This window comes from Diabrotica virgifera, chromosome 1, assembly GCF_917563875.1.
Source record: "Diabrotica virgifera virgifera chromosome 1, PGI_DIABVI_V3a".
Classification (NCBI taxonomy): Eukaryota; Metazoa; Arthropoda; class Insecta; order Coleoptera; family Chrysomelidae; genus Diabrotica; species Diabrotica virgifera.
The window spans coordinates 160,592,394-160,611,118 of record NC_065443.1 but is presented as its reverse complement, the minus strand read 5'-3'; the positions used below and the strand labels follow the sequence as shown (position 1 = coordinate 160,611,118).

Genomic DNA, 18,725 nt, shown 5'->3' with positions numbered 1-18,725 from the left:
CGAATATTTTAGCAACAATTCAGTTGTTAATTAATAATTCACGGTCGCAATAATTACCAAAATAATTATGATACACTGATCAAACTTTGAAATCTTATAAAGATGAGATGCCTATTTAATATTTTGTTGACAAAATATAAATTTTTATTTTTTTTGAATAATCTTTAAATGTGTAAAAAATAGGTATAAACAAATTAACGTTTCTCAGAAAGTTTTTATTATATTCTAATTTTAAAAAATAGGTAAAATGCGTATTTTAAAGATCTTGAAAATGAATCCTTTAAAACTTTGTGCAACCATTTGCAAAAAAGTTATGAAACAGCGAAATAAACATACGATTAGTGCGTCGTTTATAATTTTTTTTAATTCTTTCAAAGCGTAAAAGTGAGTTTAAAGTACAAGCTAATTACTTACAAAAAATATCGATTGTTAGTTTAATGGATATATTTTAATTAAAAATTATATATATTTTTTTTGTAATTTACACGCGCGAAAGTAGACTACAGTACCGTAGCTAAATTTTCACTCGAAGCGACGACCGCCGCGCGACGTACAGTAGTATTTGTATGCTGCGTGTCAATCGCTTCGAGTGAACATTTTAGCTCCGGCTCTGTATCAAGCCTACTTTCGCCCAAATCCAAATCCAAATCCAATCCAAATCTTTGGAGTTACAGACCAATAATTGAAAAAAACACGATTTGGGGCGCCATTGTGTTAATAAAAAAAGTAGCACACTATCTGCGGACTTTGCATACCTATATTATTAATATATAGGATCATAATATTCGATTCCAGCAATAAAATTGCTGGTAAATAACATTTCTTTGTACCTTATTAATTAGACCAGCGTATTATAACTATTTTTTTTTAAGTAAAAACTTCTTTAGGGACGTTGTGCACTTTTTGTATAGGGGAAAAAGCATTGAATTCGCGACCGTCATTGCGACCATCATCGCACATTTTGGATGGGGTAAAAGCGTTGAATTCGCGACCGTCATTACGACCCTCATTGCGACCGTCATCGCGACCGTCATTGCGACCGTCATTGCGACCCTCATCGCGACCGTCATCGCAACCGTCATCGCGACCGTCATCGCTTCGGCGAAATAAATATTGTACGTATACATATATTATAATGTATGTGAATATAAATTGTGTAGAAATATTTAACTTTAAAATAAATGTAAAACCTATTTTACGATGGGGAAAAATGATTGATTTCGCGACCATCATAGAGCGACCGTCATCACTTCGGTGAAATAAATTTTGTACGAATATATGTATTATGTGTATGTATATAAAATATGAAATGTATAGAATTATTAAAATTTAAAATAAATGTAAAATCTATTTTAGTATGGGGAAAGAAGATTTATTTAGCGACCGTCATCGCGACCGTTATCTCTTCGGCGAAATAAATTTTGTACGTAAATAAATATATTTTATGTGTATGTATATATAAATTGTGTAGAAGTATTTAAATTTAAAATAAATTTAAAACTTATTTTTGGATGGTAAAAAAGGATTTATTTCGCGACCGTCATTTCTTCGACGAAATAAATTTTGTACGTTTATTGAAGTGAAATCTTCTTTAGGGACGTTGTGCGATTTTTGGATAGACGAAAAAGCATTGAATTCGCGACCGTCATTACGACCGTCATCACTTATGCTATATATACTATTTGTATTTATATATATATATAAATTTTATAGAAGTATTTAAATTTAAAATAAATGTAAAACCTATTTTAGGATGGGGAAATAGTATATTGCTTTATGAGACGGAGAAGCATGGCTTTTTTTGACGCTCCCGATATTACGCGCCGAACGAAGTGAGGCGCGTAATAGAGGGCAAGTCAAGAAAAGTCGCTTCTTTGCCGAATAAAGTATACTATTTTTTAAAAATGAATAACCATTTTCAATTTCGTTGCAAAACGAAAACACAGCCGAACCATATTCTAGTCCAATCAGAGAGTGCTGCAAGCACCCCTACCGGTTTCGAAACTTATTAGTCTCTCATCAGGAGGCACATATGCTGCTATCCCTGATCCAACCAAAACAAACCCCAGCGCGCAGTCCCAGATTGCAACAAACGAAATGGCATAGATGCCCTAGCGGCAACTGCTAGCAAAAAGACTAAGTTTTCACTCTAATGGCATGTAAAACAACATAATGCTATTCCACACCCCACCAGAGAAGGTTCCCATTGTTTTCATTCTGGTGGGGTGTGGAATAGCATTATGTTGTTTTACATGCCATTAGAGTGGAAACTTAGTCTTTATACTATTTTTTCTTGAAACGTAGCAATTCTCAACCATAAATAGTACAATTCATACGCTATTTTTACTCGAAATTAACTGTGACAACTATCAAAGTCGTCTAGATGTTAGAAATTAAAATAATTAAGTCGTCGGTGGGATTTGCGTCTCCCTGGTTACAGTTGTTTGACAGTTGTTTGCAATTATTAAAGACAGCTTATTGTTGTTGCAACCGCAAGCGCAAATTTAGTGCGAAAATGGAAAACCTAAACGAAATTGAGTCCGCGGCTAATGATGCAGTAGCACGTTTGGGGCCCTCCAAGTCCGGAATAAAGTATCGGTTAGCGTACAAGCACTTCCAAGAGTGGTGCGATACAAGAGGAGTACGGCAAGTTACCGAAGACGTTTTACTGGCATATTTTAATATAATGGAAAATGAAAATAAATGGAAATCTTCTACAATGTGGTCACGATACTCTATGATAAAATCCGAGTTAGTTATTAGAAAAAATTCAGTATCATCAACAATTACCAATGCGTATCAAGAGTCGGGAACATTTTTGCACGGTTTCAATTTTGAAAATGCCTCATTAACTAATTGTACTTTTAATATTACTATAAATAAAAATGATGTTTAATTGTTGTTAGTGACATTTGTATTGTTGCTTTGTGACATGTTTCATATTGTTGCAATGACAACATTTTTCCCTTCGCCGTAAAGAAATGGGAAAAAAAACTGCTGCCGGCGGAGACATCAAACTTTGACAGGATCAAGTTAGATAAGTAATGTCATCATTATTTGACGTTTGAAGAAAAAAATATTTATTTCGCGACCGTCATAGCGACCATCATCTCTTCGGCGAAATAAATTTTGTACGTATCTATATTATGTGTATCTATACATAAATTTTATAGAAGCATTTAAATTTAAAATAAATGTAAAAATTATTTTTCGATAGGGAAAAAGGATTTATTTCGCGACTGTCATCGCGAGCGTCATGTCTTCGGCGAAATAAATTTTTTACGTGTATGTATTGAAGTGAAAACTTCTTTAGGGACGTTGTGCACTTTTTGGATGGGAAAAAGTATTAATTTGGCGACCGTCATTATGACCGTCATCGCCTCGAAGAAATAAATTTTTGGAGTGAAAACTTCTTGAGGGTCGTTGTGCACTTTTTGGATGGGGAAAATATTAAATTAGCGACCGTCATCGTTTCGACGAAATAAATTTTTGAAGTGAAAATTTCTTTAGGGACGTTGGGCACTTTTTAGATAGGGAAAAAGTATTGAATTAGCGAACGTCATCGCAACCGTCATCGCTTCGGCAAAATTAATTTTTAAAGTGAAAACTTCTTTTGGGGACGTTGTGCACTTTTTAGATGGGGAAGAAGTATTGAATTAGCGACCATCATCGCTTCGGCGAAATAAATTTTTGAAGTGAAAACTTTTTTAGGGACGTTGTGTACTTTTTGGATGGGGAAAATTATTAAATTTGGATGGGGAGAAAATAATAAATAAGCGACCGTCATCGCTTCGACGAAATAAACATTTGAATTGAAAACTCCTTTAGGGACGTTGTGCTCTTTTTGGATGGAAAAAAGAATTAAATTATCGACCGTCATCGCGACTGTCATCGCTTCGATGAAATAAATTTGTAAAGTGAAAACTTCTTGAGGGACGTTGTGCACTTTTTGGATGGGGGAAAAGTATTGAATTAGGGACCCTCATCGCTTCGACGAAATAAATATTTGAAGTGAAACTTCTTTAGGGACGTTGTGCACTTTTTCGATGAAAAAAGTATTAAATTAGCAATCGTCATCGTTTCGATGAAATCAATTTTTAAAGTGGAAACTTCTTGAGGGACGTTGTGCACTTTTTGGATGGGGAAAAATATTAAATTAGCGACCTTTATCGCTTCGACGAAATACATTTTTGAAGTAAAAAATTTCTTTAGGGACGTTGGGCACTTTTTGGATGGGGATAAATTACTAAATTAGGGACCGTCATCGCTTCGACGAAATAAATATTTGAAGTGAAACTTCTTTAGGGACCTTGTGCACATTTTGAATGGGGGAAAAGTATTGAATTACGGACTGTCATCCATCGCTTCGACGAAATAAATATTTGAAGTGAAACTTCTTTAGGGACGTTGTGCACTTTTTCGATGGAAAAAAGTATTAAATTAGCGACCGTCATCGCTTCGATGAAATCAATTTTTGAATTGGAAAGTTCTTGAGGGACGTTGTGCACTTTTTGGACGGGGAAAAGTATTGAATTTGCGACCATCATCACTTAGCTGAAATAAATTTTGTACATATATAAATTATATATGTACGGCATATATATAGGGCATACGCATCGCGTATATCGTATATGATATAGGTATAGGACTTCTTTTAGGATGGGGTAAAAGCATTGAGCTCGTAATTTATATACTATAAGAAGTTTTCACTTCTGTCGGCACTCCCACGAGTGCCTTCAATTTTTTTTTTTCAAAATTGAAAGATTATGCAAAAAACGAAAAATTTATATTTTGTCGATAAAATATTAAATAAGCATCTCATATTTATAATCTTTATAAGTTTGATCAATGTATCATGATTACTTTGGTTATTATTGCGTTCGTAAATTGTTAATTTACAATTGAATTGTTGCTAAAATATTCGTTTAATTTTCACCGGCTTCTGGAATTACAATCTATACCAAGAATGCTTTGATGTCACTAAGTTATTTAATTTTTCATTAATAATTACTTACCTAAAACTTTATTTGAAAATTAGTGATTTGTTGGGAAAACCCGCATTTTCCGAGGAAAATTTTCATCAGAGCAAATCGGGAAAAATATATCTCTATGCAGAATTTAATTGTGGTGAATTTTTTTAAGTATTTTTGATGTAAAGTTAAAATCTTCGGAGTTATAGAGCAATAATTGAAAAAAATACGATTTGTCGGCGCCATTTTGTTTACAAAAAAGTAGCACACTATCTGCGGACTTCGCATACCTATATTATTAATATATAGGATACTAATTCGTTTCCAGCAATAAAATTGCTGGTAAATAACTTTTCCACGAATTTTGCTAATTAGCCCAGAGTAAAAAGTTAATAAGGAAGGGTAGCACTATTATAGAGCGCGATCTATCTGTAAACGATACGGTTTGAGTTGATTGCCAAAATGAATTCTGTGGAAGTTGTTCTTAGTGAAAAAGGAAAATAATTGATTGTGTTGAATGGCTTCAAACGTCGTTTTCACAAATCTTTAAAAAATGACGGCATGATGACAAGCGTTGAATTTGTTGTGCGCAGACGAAAGAAAAATGTAAAGCATTTTTAAAAGCCCATGGGGACAACGTAGTGACGGAAATTATGGATGACCACAATCATTGTGAATTGAACGAAGATGTGCTCAATCGTCAAATGTTAAGTAACCCCTTGAAGCGAAAGACAGGAGAAGATGTCAGTGGACCTATGAAAATGAGTGATATGAAAATTTTTCATGAGGAATTACGAAACGGCGATATTAGTACCTTGACTACCAAAGATGTGGAATTGGTCCGCAAAATATGTATAACGCCCGACGATTTCTTCTGCCTAAATTGCCAAAAAGTATGTAAGAAACTCATGAACATTAAAACATTTTTAGTGAAAACCAACAAAAACGAGGAATTTCTAATGGTAAACGACATAGAAAACCATACTATTATGTTTTCCTGCAATAGCATTTTACAATTTTACGCACATCTTCTTCTTCTTGTAGTGCCTATCCGTTTCGGATGTTGGCGACCATCATGGCAATCTGCACTTTGCACACTGCTGCTTTTACGCACATAGCCCAGTAAATGAACGGGAAATTCGACGATACCGTGTAATTTTCAGGGGCAACTCCGAATTGCATGAAATTTTGGATTTCGGTTCTACTTACCCTCCACTTCAAAGTTGAAATTGTGCCGTTGGTTGCTTTTACTTGGGGAGTGACAGTCACCCCTTCTCGGGGATGAAAAAACATATGTTCAAGATAAGACTGGAAATGGATAAATTGACTGGTTTTAAGCAACTTTTGTTCTATAGAGGTTTTCACGTAAGTCAATACTTTTTGAGTTATTTGCCATTGAAAATGTTGGTTTTTCGACAAAAAAATACGTTTTCAGACGGTTTTTCGCACATAACTCAAAAAGTCAATATTTTATCGAGAAAAATGTACTTCGTAAAAGTGTAGCTTATAAAAGACCCAAAAAAATGGTGTATCAGTAAAGTCTTTCAATCAAATAAAAACAAAGTTGTAGCTCATGAAAACTACGTTCTTATTCGTCTAATTCCAAATCGAATATTTCAAGGTGAAATCACCGAACAAATAAGCACTTTTCGGGAAAAACCCATTTAAACTATTTTAAAGTGTTTATAAAAAAAAGCTTTGTTTTAATTGTAAACAAAAGTTTTAGCATTAAAAATAAACGAGTTACGCTCAAAATAAAGTTGGTCCTCTTTTTTTTGTAAAAAATCATGAAAATCTCGCCGTGTTTAGCTCCCCAAATGCAATTAATCGCTACCGCTTTACAAACAATTTACTTACCTATCTATTTTTTATATGATCTGTCAGTCTCACCGGTTTAAAGTGTTTATTTTTGAAAGGGTTATAATTGAGAAAGCTTGAATGGGTCACTAATCACAAGTGTATGCAAATTTTGACCAGCCATATCTTAACCTATTTTTGTCTTACGGAGAAACAAAATGAAACTACCATATTTATAATAGCAAAACCTACATTTTTTTACTCTTTAAGATTTTTCTTATCACTAATACTTTTTAAGTTATTTTGAAAAAATGAAATTTTCAAAAATTTTTAGAATTTTTTTTTTACTTTAAAAACAAATGTTTTCAAAAATAAGCACTTCGAACCCATCAATCTTACAGATCATATAAACAATACACATACAGTTAAAATAGATGGTAAAGCCAAACGATTAATTTCACTTAGGGTGCTAAATAGAGGGAGGTTTTTACGATTTTTTTACCAGAAAAAAGGGGCCAACTTTTTTTTTCAGTGTAACTCGTTTATTTTTGATGCTGTATACTTTAAAAATGTAAATAAGGTTTTCCCGAAAAACGCTTCTTTCTTCGGTGATTTCGCGTTGAATTATTCGATTTGGAATTAGACGAATAAGAACGTATTTTTCATGAGCTACAACTTTGCTTCTACTCAATTTGTAGACTTTACTGGTACACCATTTTTTTCGTTTTTTTATGGGCTACACTTTTGCTAAAAATATTTTTTTCGATAAAATATTTACTTTTTGAGTTATTTGGGAAGAACTGTCTGAAAACGTAGTTTTTTGTCGAAAAATCAACATTTTAAATCGCGAATAACTCGAAAAGTATTGACTTACGTAAAAAACTTTGTAGAACAAAAGGTGCTTAAAATAAGTTACTATATCCATTTCCGGCCTTATTTTAAACACGCGTTTTTCACCCCCCGAGAAGGGGTAAATGTCACCCCCCAAGTAAAAGCAACCAACGGCACAAATTCAACTTTGAAGTGGAGGTTAAGTAGAATCTAAATCCGAATTTTCATGCAATTCGGAGTTGCCCCTGGAAATTACACTCCAAAACGGTCATTTATTGGGCTAACAAGTCCTGTAGTCGGTTCAGTTCGGCTATTCCTATTCCGTTCCGCGGAACCTTAAGTTCGTTTTTCGGCTACTGCTAGCGTAAATTTGTCGCCCGTGGAGCCGTAGCCGTAGATCTGGTTGGCGCAATCAGACATAATATGTCGTTTTTAGAATGAGTGAAATATAAACTGCTCGTCAAAAGTTAGAGATATAGAAAATTATGCTTATGTTCATAGTTGATTTTTTCGTGAAAGTATTAACGGATTCCGCTAATTTTTTTTATTGTTTTAAATTTTTCTTTAGTATTTACACAGTTGTGCAAAGGTTTACTCAAACTTCTATTTTTATACTTATACAGGGTGAAAGAAAAGAAATGTTTTCTTATGTTAAATTTGAGACACTCTGTAGTAGGGAGGACGAGGTAAAAATGTGAGTATACATCACAATCGTATTGTAGTCTTATGTTTTGTGAACATTCTGTTTTTTGAGTGTCCCTGATATCTTTAGAAACAAAGAAAATATACGGTTTTGTAAATTTGAGACACCTTGTAGGGAGCAAAAGGCACAAAGGTGAGCATACATCGAAATTATGTTGTATTCCGATATTTTGCGAATAATTTATTTTTTTTAATTTCTCTCATATCTTTAATAACAAAGAAACTAAACGGTTACTCTTTAATATGTGTTTTAAATGACGACATGCGATACGTGAGGAGGCCATGGCATATCATACAACTAAGATGAATATATTTCGTACATAGTGCGAAAGGAACATAATGTTTAACCCCAAAACATCACATAGTGCAGAAGTGGCCAAGCTCCTTGATAGCCCGAGCCATTTTTCCAAATTTGAAATTTTTCGCGAGCCACAATTAAACAATTATTTAAAAAGTGTAACAAAGGTATTAAACTTTTCTCTCATTTTTTGGATTTCACGAATTTAAAAGTGAAATAAAATGGTTTACATCGCTGTTTTAAATATGCAAATAATTCTACAAGCAGCCTTTACTATTTCAGGATACTTCGATTCTTCATCTTCATCATCCTTCCATCTTTGTTTGGGACGGCCTACTGATCTTCTACCGTCTGGTCTCTCAAAAACATTGTTTTTAACACTCTATCTTCTTCTGATTTTACCACATGACTTGTCCATTTTATCGGTTAACTTTTATTTGTCTGACTTTTTTTAGTACCACACAGTCACCAATTCAGCTGTGTGGCACCTTCTCCACTCTCCTGTCAATTCATCTCTTTGAGGGCCAAATATCATTCTGACAACTTTCCTTTCAAGAACCAGCGTTAACCTCCAAAGGAACATTTAGATAAGTGTAAAAACAACAACTTGTCAATAATATATTTATTTGTGTCGGTAAAATAGCGTGAATATTGCTCGAAAGAGGGTTTGTTATTCTTTGCGAGTGTGGTGGTGTGTCCGCGCCGGGTGGTTGCTGTGACTATACTGAAAAAAACACATGTCTGTGATTTTACGTTGAAGACTAATTTATCGACATAAAGAGGCTGGTCCTTTATCTGATGTTTTAAAAGCTGAAAACATTTGTGTCAAGAAGCATCCTCGAATGAATTCAAAAAGTGATTTATTGACATAAGTTCTGATAAGGTTTACTATTTAATGGGGAATTTTTAAACTGATACTGAACAGGCCATTACCATCTGGTTTCGTATAGAAAGAATTGTGAATTTTAAATTACTCATATTATTTTCGTTTAGAAAATAAAGTTATTTAAAATGAGCAATTAAAAAAATAAAAAATAAAGCGTGTCGCTGTAGCCTGCATTAAACAATCTCGTCTCTCTTATGTTGTGCTGTGCATACCGCTTATCTGGTCGACAAATAACTCTTATTGATGCCGATACGAATCGTTTACCTTAAGGTATGTATAGATATGTGCGTCGCGCACTTCGCGCCGTGCGTTCTTGGCGCTGACAGAAGTTGGATCGTGTACGCACCGTTTGTGTGCCACTTGAAAACACGTACTAATGCGTACTAATCTAACGAACCCGCCACGAACGCGTACACAACGCACGAGCGCATACACAGCGCGAAGTGTTCGGCGCGCATATCTATACGTACCTTTATGCGCCTTTCTGGTTTTGAAGTTATGTCAACTGTTATTTTTTATTGTTAATTTAGTTTTGTTTCAGTTAAAACACATGTTAAAGAGTAAAACTACATATCTTCTTTATTTCTAAAGATATCAGAGCACTCAAAAAATAAAAATGTTCACAAAACATAAGACTACAATACGATTCCGATGTATACTAACATAATTTGTACCTCGTTCTCCCTACAGGGTGTCACAAAAACCTAAGAAGTTTGAATAAACCTTTGCACAACTGTGTAAATACTAAAGGAAAATCTAAAATAATAAAAAATTAGCTGTTCACGAAAAAATCAACTAGGTAAGAAAATGGGCAAATTTTTTTATATCCCTAACTTTTGACGAGCAGTTAATTTGGCGAATTGTATTTTAAAGACGTCCCTTACCAATTTCACATAACTCACAAATAATCACACATAATCATATGAGTTAACTTAAATTTGGTAACTTAGTTTTTAAATAATGGCTCAAGAATCTGCGTCAATAGTTCGGAGTTAGCATCCAATCACTCTTTCGAACAGCAGTAGACAAAATGAAGATCGTGCAATTGATTGACGACGTTCTAGGAGAATATGACACTTGAATAATAAATTTTAATTGCTGAAAATTATTGAGATATTATTGAGGTACCTATTAATTTATTTTTTAATTTCTCAGTGGTAAGTTGTAAGTTAGTATGTTTTTATTATCTACCTTTACAAAATTTCAGAATAATATAAAAAAAATAAAATCAAAGAAAATTTCGTTTTGTGATTGTATAATATCGCACATCCGCTCAAATAATGTCACAACTCAAAAAAAAATAAAACCGGTTTTATTTCACCAACAGTTTAATAACGCTATAAAGTCTTATTTAAAAAGGTGTTTCGTTTATAGTTCAAATATTTGTCGTTAGATCATAGTGCCTAGAGTCATTATATGATTAGGTCAAAACGGCAAACAAGTGTATGCTCTCAAAAAATTGATAGAGTGTAAAAAATGTTTATTATCAGCTAAGTACTTTCAACACGTAACGTGCCATCATCAGAGCTTCGTCCTCTTATAAAACCTTCATAGAAGAGCAATTGCTAAACGACACAATAAAAAACATAGATTCTGGGCAAAGCCACAGATATCGGGTCTAACGACCCCTTAAAATGAATAAATTCACATCTAATTTCTTTTTATTCTAAAAAGACAACATGGCTGAGTCAAACCATTTTGAGCCCACGTGACCAGATTTTCGGCAAACTGCAATCGCGTGCGGAAAAGTATGACTTTCCGCACTAGCTAGGAAAATAACTATTAACAATTAGCAATGTGAAAAGATTATTCAGAAAAAGATGTGTTTCTTTTTATCTGTTGAATTGTGTGAGTATATATGTCATATTTTTAAATTATGTAAAAAGAAATAAAATAAAAATTAATATAAATAATTTGTTTCTTTTACCTGAGCTTCGGGGTTGTTGGCCATAGCAAACATTGCAAAACTAATGGAAGACGATGTTGTGTCGTGACCCTATAAATTAATTATTTATATTATATATCATTCATTGATTTTAATGTTTAAATTCTTAATTAAATGTTTACAAAACAAACAGTATCGGAAATAGTAGCTAATAATAGGTACAGTCCAAAAAATGAAAGATTACCCATGAACGATCGTATCAATCACATATTATTCAGATTATTAATAAAATCTCTCTTTCGTTTTGCTATTTATGGAAAAAAACAGCAAATACAAAATATGTTATTGATGTGATAGTTCATGGGTAATCTTTAATTTTCCGGCTGTATGTTTATTTAAACCAATACACATATTATAGACGAGCGGCATACCCCAAAAAACCGCTTATTTCTCGAGATGCTGACCACCGAGGAGTGAATGACCAATTTTAGTCAAATTGTATGTTTCTGATGGTGCTGAAAATGAAAATGAGGTTTATTTTGAATTTCATGTGGGGAAACATTGTCAAAGTTGCAATTTTACCCTAAAAATAAAAAAAATGAAATCACATTTTTTTGCTTTTACCTCGTACAACGCTACAAAATGTTTCATTTTAATATTTTTTTATCTGAAATTTTCACAGTATATAGTTCTAATATTTCTGAAGACAAAGGTGCCTCTTTCAAGCTTTCAGTCTTATACTGATAAAGGTTATGAATTTTTTAAAGTAAAAGGTGCAGATTTGTACATTGCAAAGTTTCATCGCAAAAGTTGAGTGATGAAATTTCAAGTTTAGCTTTTTGATCACGTTTTTGTTAAAACATATAGTACAAAGAAGTTTTCTGGAAAGTTATGGATCAAAATGTTTTATAGAAAAAAAAAATAGTGCAACTTTTAATATCGACATTAGAAATCCCCAAAGTAACGCTTATTTTTAGAGATACTGACCATGGGTGGTGAATGGCTAATTTGGGTCATACATTATCTTTTTGACGGTGTTGAAATTTAAAATGATATTTATTTTGAATTTTAGGTGGGGGAATATTGTTAAAATCGCAATTTTACCCTAATTTATTTCCACAAGCTTGGTATATTTATTTTACAAAAGCAAACTTTCATTCCAATTTGACATTTTCAGGGATATATCCAATAAACAAAATTACAATAAACATATAACCAGAGAAAATATTAACAATATACTAACAAAACAAGTACCATGTACACAAAATTAAGTGGAGTAGGCGAGCAGTAGGAACCCCCAAAAAGACCAGGATTGACCACGGAGAGGTGAATAGACAATTTTAGTCATACTGTATGTTTTTGATGCTGCTGAAACCGAAAATGAGGTTTACTATGAATTTTCTGTAGGGGAACATTTTCAAAATCGCAATTTTACCCTAAAAATAAAAAAAAAATGAAATCACGTTTTTTTTAGCTCGCTACAACTCTGTTCCATTATAATATTTTTTTTCCAAACATTGTACGATATAATGTTGCTCACCTTTCTAAAGACAATGGTACATGTTTCAAGCTTTAGTCTTACTATAATAAATGTTATGAATTTTTTAAATTGGAAGGTGCAGATTCATGAATTCCAAAGTTTAATCGCAAAAGTTGACTAACAAAATTTAAAACTTAGATCTTTAGTTACATTTTTGTTAAAACGTAGAGTCCAAGGAAGTTTTCTGTAAAGTTTTAGATCAAAATCTTTTATAGAAAACAAATGGTGCAACTTTTAACATCGACGTTATAAATCCCCAAAATAACTGAATGGTTAATTTTGCTCTAACTTTATGTTTCTGATGGTGCTGAAAACAACAATGAAAGTTATTTTGAATTTTAGGTGGGGGAACATTGTCAAAATCGCCATTTTACTATGAAATTAAAAAAATACACCACGTTTTTCTTAAAATTCATAGATGCACTATTTTTTTTCTATACCACATCTAGATCTAAAACTCACTCCCCATAAAACTTCTTTGGACTCTATAGTATAACATAAACGTGATCAAATAGACAAATATTAAATTTTGTCACTAATTTTTTGCGATTTAACTGTGCATTTCACAAATCTGCACCTTTTTTTAATTCATAACTTTTATGAGAAAAAGACTGAAAGTCTACAACAGTTTTCATAGTCTTCACAATTATGAGAAATATATTATGCTGCAAAACTTTCAGAAAAAAATATTAAAACGGAACAGTTGTAGCGAGTGATTTAATTTTTTTTTATTTTTGGGTTAAATTGCGATTTTGACAATGTTCCATCACATAAAATTCAAAACAAACCTCATATTCATTTTCAGCACCATCCGAAATATAACGTAGGACGAAAATTAGCCATTCACGGCCCATGATCAATGTCTCTAAAAATAAGCGTTATTTTGGGAATACTTAACGTCTATATTAAAAGTGGCACCATATTTTTTCTATAAAACATTTGTATCTAATACTTGCCAAAAAACTTCTTTGTACTCGATGCTTTACTATAAATGTGATTAATAAGATAAATTTCAAATTTCGTCACTCAACTTTTGCGATTAAACTTTGCAACGAATCTGCAACTTGTACTTTAAAAAATTAATAACCTTTATCAGAACAATACTGAAAGATTGAGACATATACCATTATCTTCAGAAAGGTGGGGACTGAATATATACTTTAAAAATTTCAGAAAAAATATTAAAATGGAACAGAGTTGTAGCGAGATAAACGCAAAAAAACGTGATTTCACTTTTTTATTTTTGGGATAAAATTGCGATTTTGACAATATTCCTGCACGTAAAATTTAAAATAAATTTCATTTTCCTTTTCAACACCGTCAAAAACATAATGTAAGACCAAAATTAGCCATTCACCACCCATGGTCAGTATCTCTAAAAATAAGCGTTATTTTGGGAATCTCCAATGTCGATATTTAAAGTGGCTCTATTTTTTTTTCTATAAAACATTTTGATCTAAATCTTTCCAGAAAACTTCTTTGTACTCTATGTTTTAACATAATCGTGATTAAAACGCTAAATTTCAAATTTCCTCGCTCAACTTTTGTGATTAAACTTTTCAATAAGCAAATCTTCACCTTTTACTTTAAAAAATTCGTAACCTTTATTAGAATAAGACGGAAAGGTTAAAACAGATATCATTGTCTTCAGAAATGTTAGGGCTATACACAGTAAAAATTTCAGAAAAAATATCAAAATGGAACAGAGTTCTAGCTAGGTAAACGCAAAAAAACGTTGATTTCATTTTTTTTAGGGTAAAATTGCGATTTTGACAATGTTCCCCCACATAAAATTCAAAATAAACCCCATTTTCGTTTTCAGCACCATTAAAAACATATTGTAATGACTAATTTGGCCATTCACCTCTCCGTGGTCAGTACCTGGTCATTTTGGGGGTGCCTACCGCTCTTCTAATTATGTATATGGCTAAATAATGGAAATTGATGTTTAGGTATAAAATTTATTTATTATAGAAGAGCTATTAGATTTTAGTTCGAGGTTGTGCTACAAAAAACGAGAGTTCAAATCTAACACTTTTCCCGTGAAATGCAAAAAAATTTTTGAGGAAAAAACGACGAGGTAATATTGAAGTATCTTATGACAATAATAATAGGTATATTAAAGTCAGAAAATTATCAATGTGAATTTAAAATTTTTAAATTGGTAAACTATTATACTTATAGCGACAGTTATACAGGTTTTGCGGAAAACAGCTGTTAAAGTTATCAAAATTTGATAACTTTGATATTTAATATCCTCTCAATATCTTTCTTTTTTTTTTATTAAAGCCAATACGAACACATAATTTAACAAAATTTTATATAAAATGTAATAGCTTGAAGTACATCTGTACAGCTTTTATTACTTGAAATTAAATGAATGTTGGATTCGTTAAGGCCGGCCGTTGTATGAAAGAGAGGTCCCCTACTTTCGGTGCAACAGAGAGAAAAGATTCTTTCCCGAGAGATGCTGCCTCTATCGGAGAAATAACGCAATAGATATCTAAGTGAGGCCGCATAGCCAGCCGATATATTATATAGTTTAGTTTGGTTCTTAATCAGTACAGAGAGGTATGCAGGTGCGGCCTCGCTAAGACGACTCGAAATCGTTTTTATATATCAGGTGCGAACTTTTAATTTTATAGGTGGTCTCGCTGAAAATTTTACTCGGATAAATACTGTGCTCGTATCTCGTGGTAAAATCTAAACCAAAAGTATTGGAGAAATCTATTTCGCATATTGGTTCATCATAGTTTGTTACCTACTTCTCATGTCCCAATATTATAAAATTATAACAGGGAAGAACAATTATATCACTCAAATAAGTATAATTGTCTATTTTAGAATGAAAATGTCTATGTATTTTAATGAAAGCTTATAACCAAGGATGGTACTAAAGATGAGAAATTTGACCAAGGCTGTCTGTCCATCTGTCCGCCCAACCGCGAATGTAACTACTCCGTCATTATGCCAGGTAGAATGACAAATGAGGTGTCGAATGAATGGTTATAATCCAACGATGGTACTAAAGATAAGCAATTTGGTCCGTTGGTCTGCCTGACCGCGAATATAACTCCTCCGTCACTGTACCAGGTAGAATGGCAAATAAGGTGTCGAATGCAAGTTTATAACCGAGGATGGTACTAAAGATGAAAAATTTGACCAAGGCTGTCTGTCCATCTGTCCGTCCGACCGCGAATGTAACTACTCCGTCATTATGCCAGGGAAAATGACAAATGAGGTTTCGAATGAACGATTATAATCCAACGATGGTACTAAAGATCAGCAATTTGGTCCGTTGGTCTGCCTGACCGCGAATATAACTCCTCCGTCACTGTACCAGGTAGAATGACCAATAAGGTGTCGAATGAAAGCTTATAACCAAGGATGGTAGTAAAGATGAGAAATTGGACCAAGGCTGTCTGTCCATCTGTTCGTCCGACCGCGAATGTAACTACTCCGTCATTATGCCAGGTAAAATGACAAATGAGGTGTGGAATGAACGGTTATAATCCAACGATGGTACTCAAGATGAGCAATATTATGACAAAATAATTTTATTTTATCGAATTATCGCGCTAATTTCATTAAAACATGAGCACAATAAGCTAATTTGAAATAAATTAGTAAATAATATCTAAATATTAGTTTATTGCATGTATTATAATATAGTATAATTCCATATGACAAGGTATTTTACTTTCCCGCACGCCGTGCGTGAAAGTGCAACTTTCGGAAACGAAATGCGTGCGTGAATCTTTAGTACCATCACTGGATTATAACCGTTCACTGTACACTCGTCACCTCATCTGTCATTCTGCCTGGCATAATTACGGAGTAGTCACATTCGCGGTCGGACGGACCGATGGACAGACAGCCTTGGTCTAATTTCTCATCGTTAGTACCATCCTTGGATTATAAGCTTTCATTCGACACTTCATTTGTCATTCTACCTGGTACAGTGACGGAGGAGTTATATTCGCGGTCAGGCAGACCGAAGGACCAAATTGCTCATCTTTAGTACCACCGTTGGATTATTACCGTTCATTCGACACCTGATTTTCATTCTACCTGGCATATTGACGGAGTAGTTACATTCGCGGTCGGACGGACAGATAGATAGGTAACCTTGGTTAAATTTCTCATCTTTAGTACCATCCCGAGTTATTAGCTTTCATTCGACACCTTATTTCTCATTCTACCTGGTGCAGTGACGGAGGAGTTATATTCGAGATCAAGCAGACCGACGTACCAAATTTCTCATCTTTAGTACCATCGTTGGATTATAACCGTTCATTCGACACCCAATTTGTCATTCTACCTTGCATAATGACGGAGTAGTTACATTCGCGGTCGAACGGACCGATGGACAGACAGCCTTCGTCTAATTTCTCATCTTTAATACCATCCTTCGATTATAAGCTTTCATTCGACACCTCATTTGTCATTCTACCTGGTACAGTGACGGAGGAGTTATATTCGCGGTTAGGCAGACCGACGGACCAAATTGCTCATCTTTAGTACCATCGTTGGATTATAACCGTTCATTCGACACCTCATTTGTCATTCTACCTGGCATAATGACGGAGTGGTTACATTCGCGGTCGGACGGACAGATGAACAGACAGCATTGGTCAAATTTCTCATCTTTAGTACCATCCTTGGTTATAAGCTTTCATTCGACACCTTATTGGTCATTCTACCTGGTACAGTGACGGAGGAGTTATATACGCGGTCAGGCAGACCGACGTACAAAATTGCTTATCTTTAGTACCATCCTTGGATTACAACCGTTCATTCGACACCTCATTTGTCATTATACCTGGCATAATGACGAGTAGTTATATGCGCGGTCGGACGTACCGACGGCCAGACAGTATAAATTTCTCATCTTTAGTAGCATTCTTGGATTATAAGCATTCATTTGACAACTTTATTCGGCAAAAATATTTCTTGGGGATTTTTTGTCCGGGATCCTTTGCGGGGATATTTTGCCAAAAAAAAATTGTGGGGATTATGTGTCCGGGATTTTTTGTGAGGATTATTTGTCCGGGGATTATTTGTGGGGATTTTTTGTGGGGATTTTTTGTCCGGTATAATTTGTGGGGATTTTTTGTCCGGGATTATTTGTCCGGACCCCTAGTAAACTCATATTCGTCAAATACCGAAATTTCCAAAGGAAAGTTTCAAACGGGCCATTACGCTCCTGAATTTTTTAGGTTTTTATAATTTTTTTCGTAGCGCCATCTTATACATAATGGATACATTAACAGAGCTTAGATTCTTACAGATTCCTATACTCTTTTCGTATTATATGTCCAACATTTACGTTTCACATGCCAATTTCTATTAATTGAAGAAATTTATTTTAAAAGTACACCACGCAAAAAGTACTTTATTACTTCACATTTTTTTAACGTTACTTCCTTTCATTACATATATATTAGTGCTAGACGAAATTTTATCATGAAATTCATTTAAATACTTGGAGTAATTTAGATATAAACGCTCTTATATTTATTGAGAAAAAAGCAAAACTTTCACATTTTTTTATAAACAGTACACAACAGGTAGGATAGCAAAAATATGGCTGTAATTAGCGAGATATATTGTTAGTAGGTTAAGCATTTTTCGGTATACATATATGCTCTAGATTATGAGTGGTGTACTTTATAAAGGTGATGGGATCGCCTATACTTATAACATTACCAATGGCCGGCCTTAAGGGGATGAGTACGAACTTTCGGCTTCAATGCTATTTAAGGCCATCAATACATAATTCGCAAATATTTTACGGCTATCCCTACCTTTTTCTG

The 18,725-nt window shown here is 33.6% G+C and overlaps 1 protein-coding gene across 1 annotated transcript in view; it reads right to left on the bottom strand.

The window, feature by feature from the left end:
* LOC114340916 (cytochrome P450 4C1-like) overlaps positions 1 to 18,725 on the bottom strand; it is a 183,150-nt gene that overhangs the window by 46,962 nt on the left and 117,463 nt on the right. Inside the window, exon 6 of the mRNA XM_050645620.1 lies at positions 11,412 to 11,480. Coding sequence (XP_050501577.1) covers positions 11,412 to 11,480 — 69 coding nt within the window. The remainder of the gene's footprint in view (positions 1 to 11,411; positions 11,481 to 18,725) is intronic.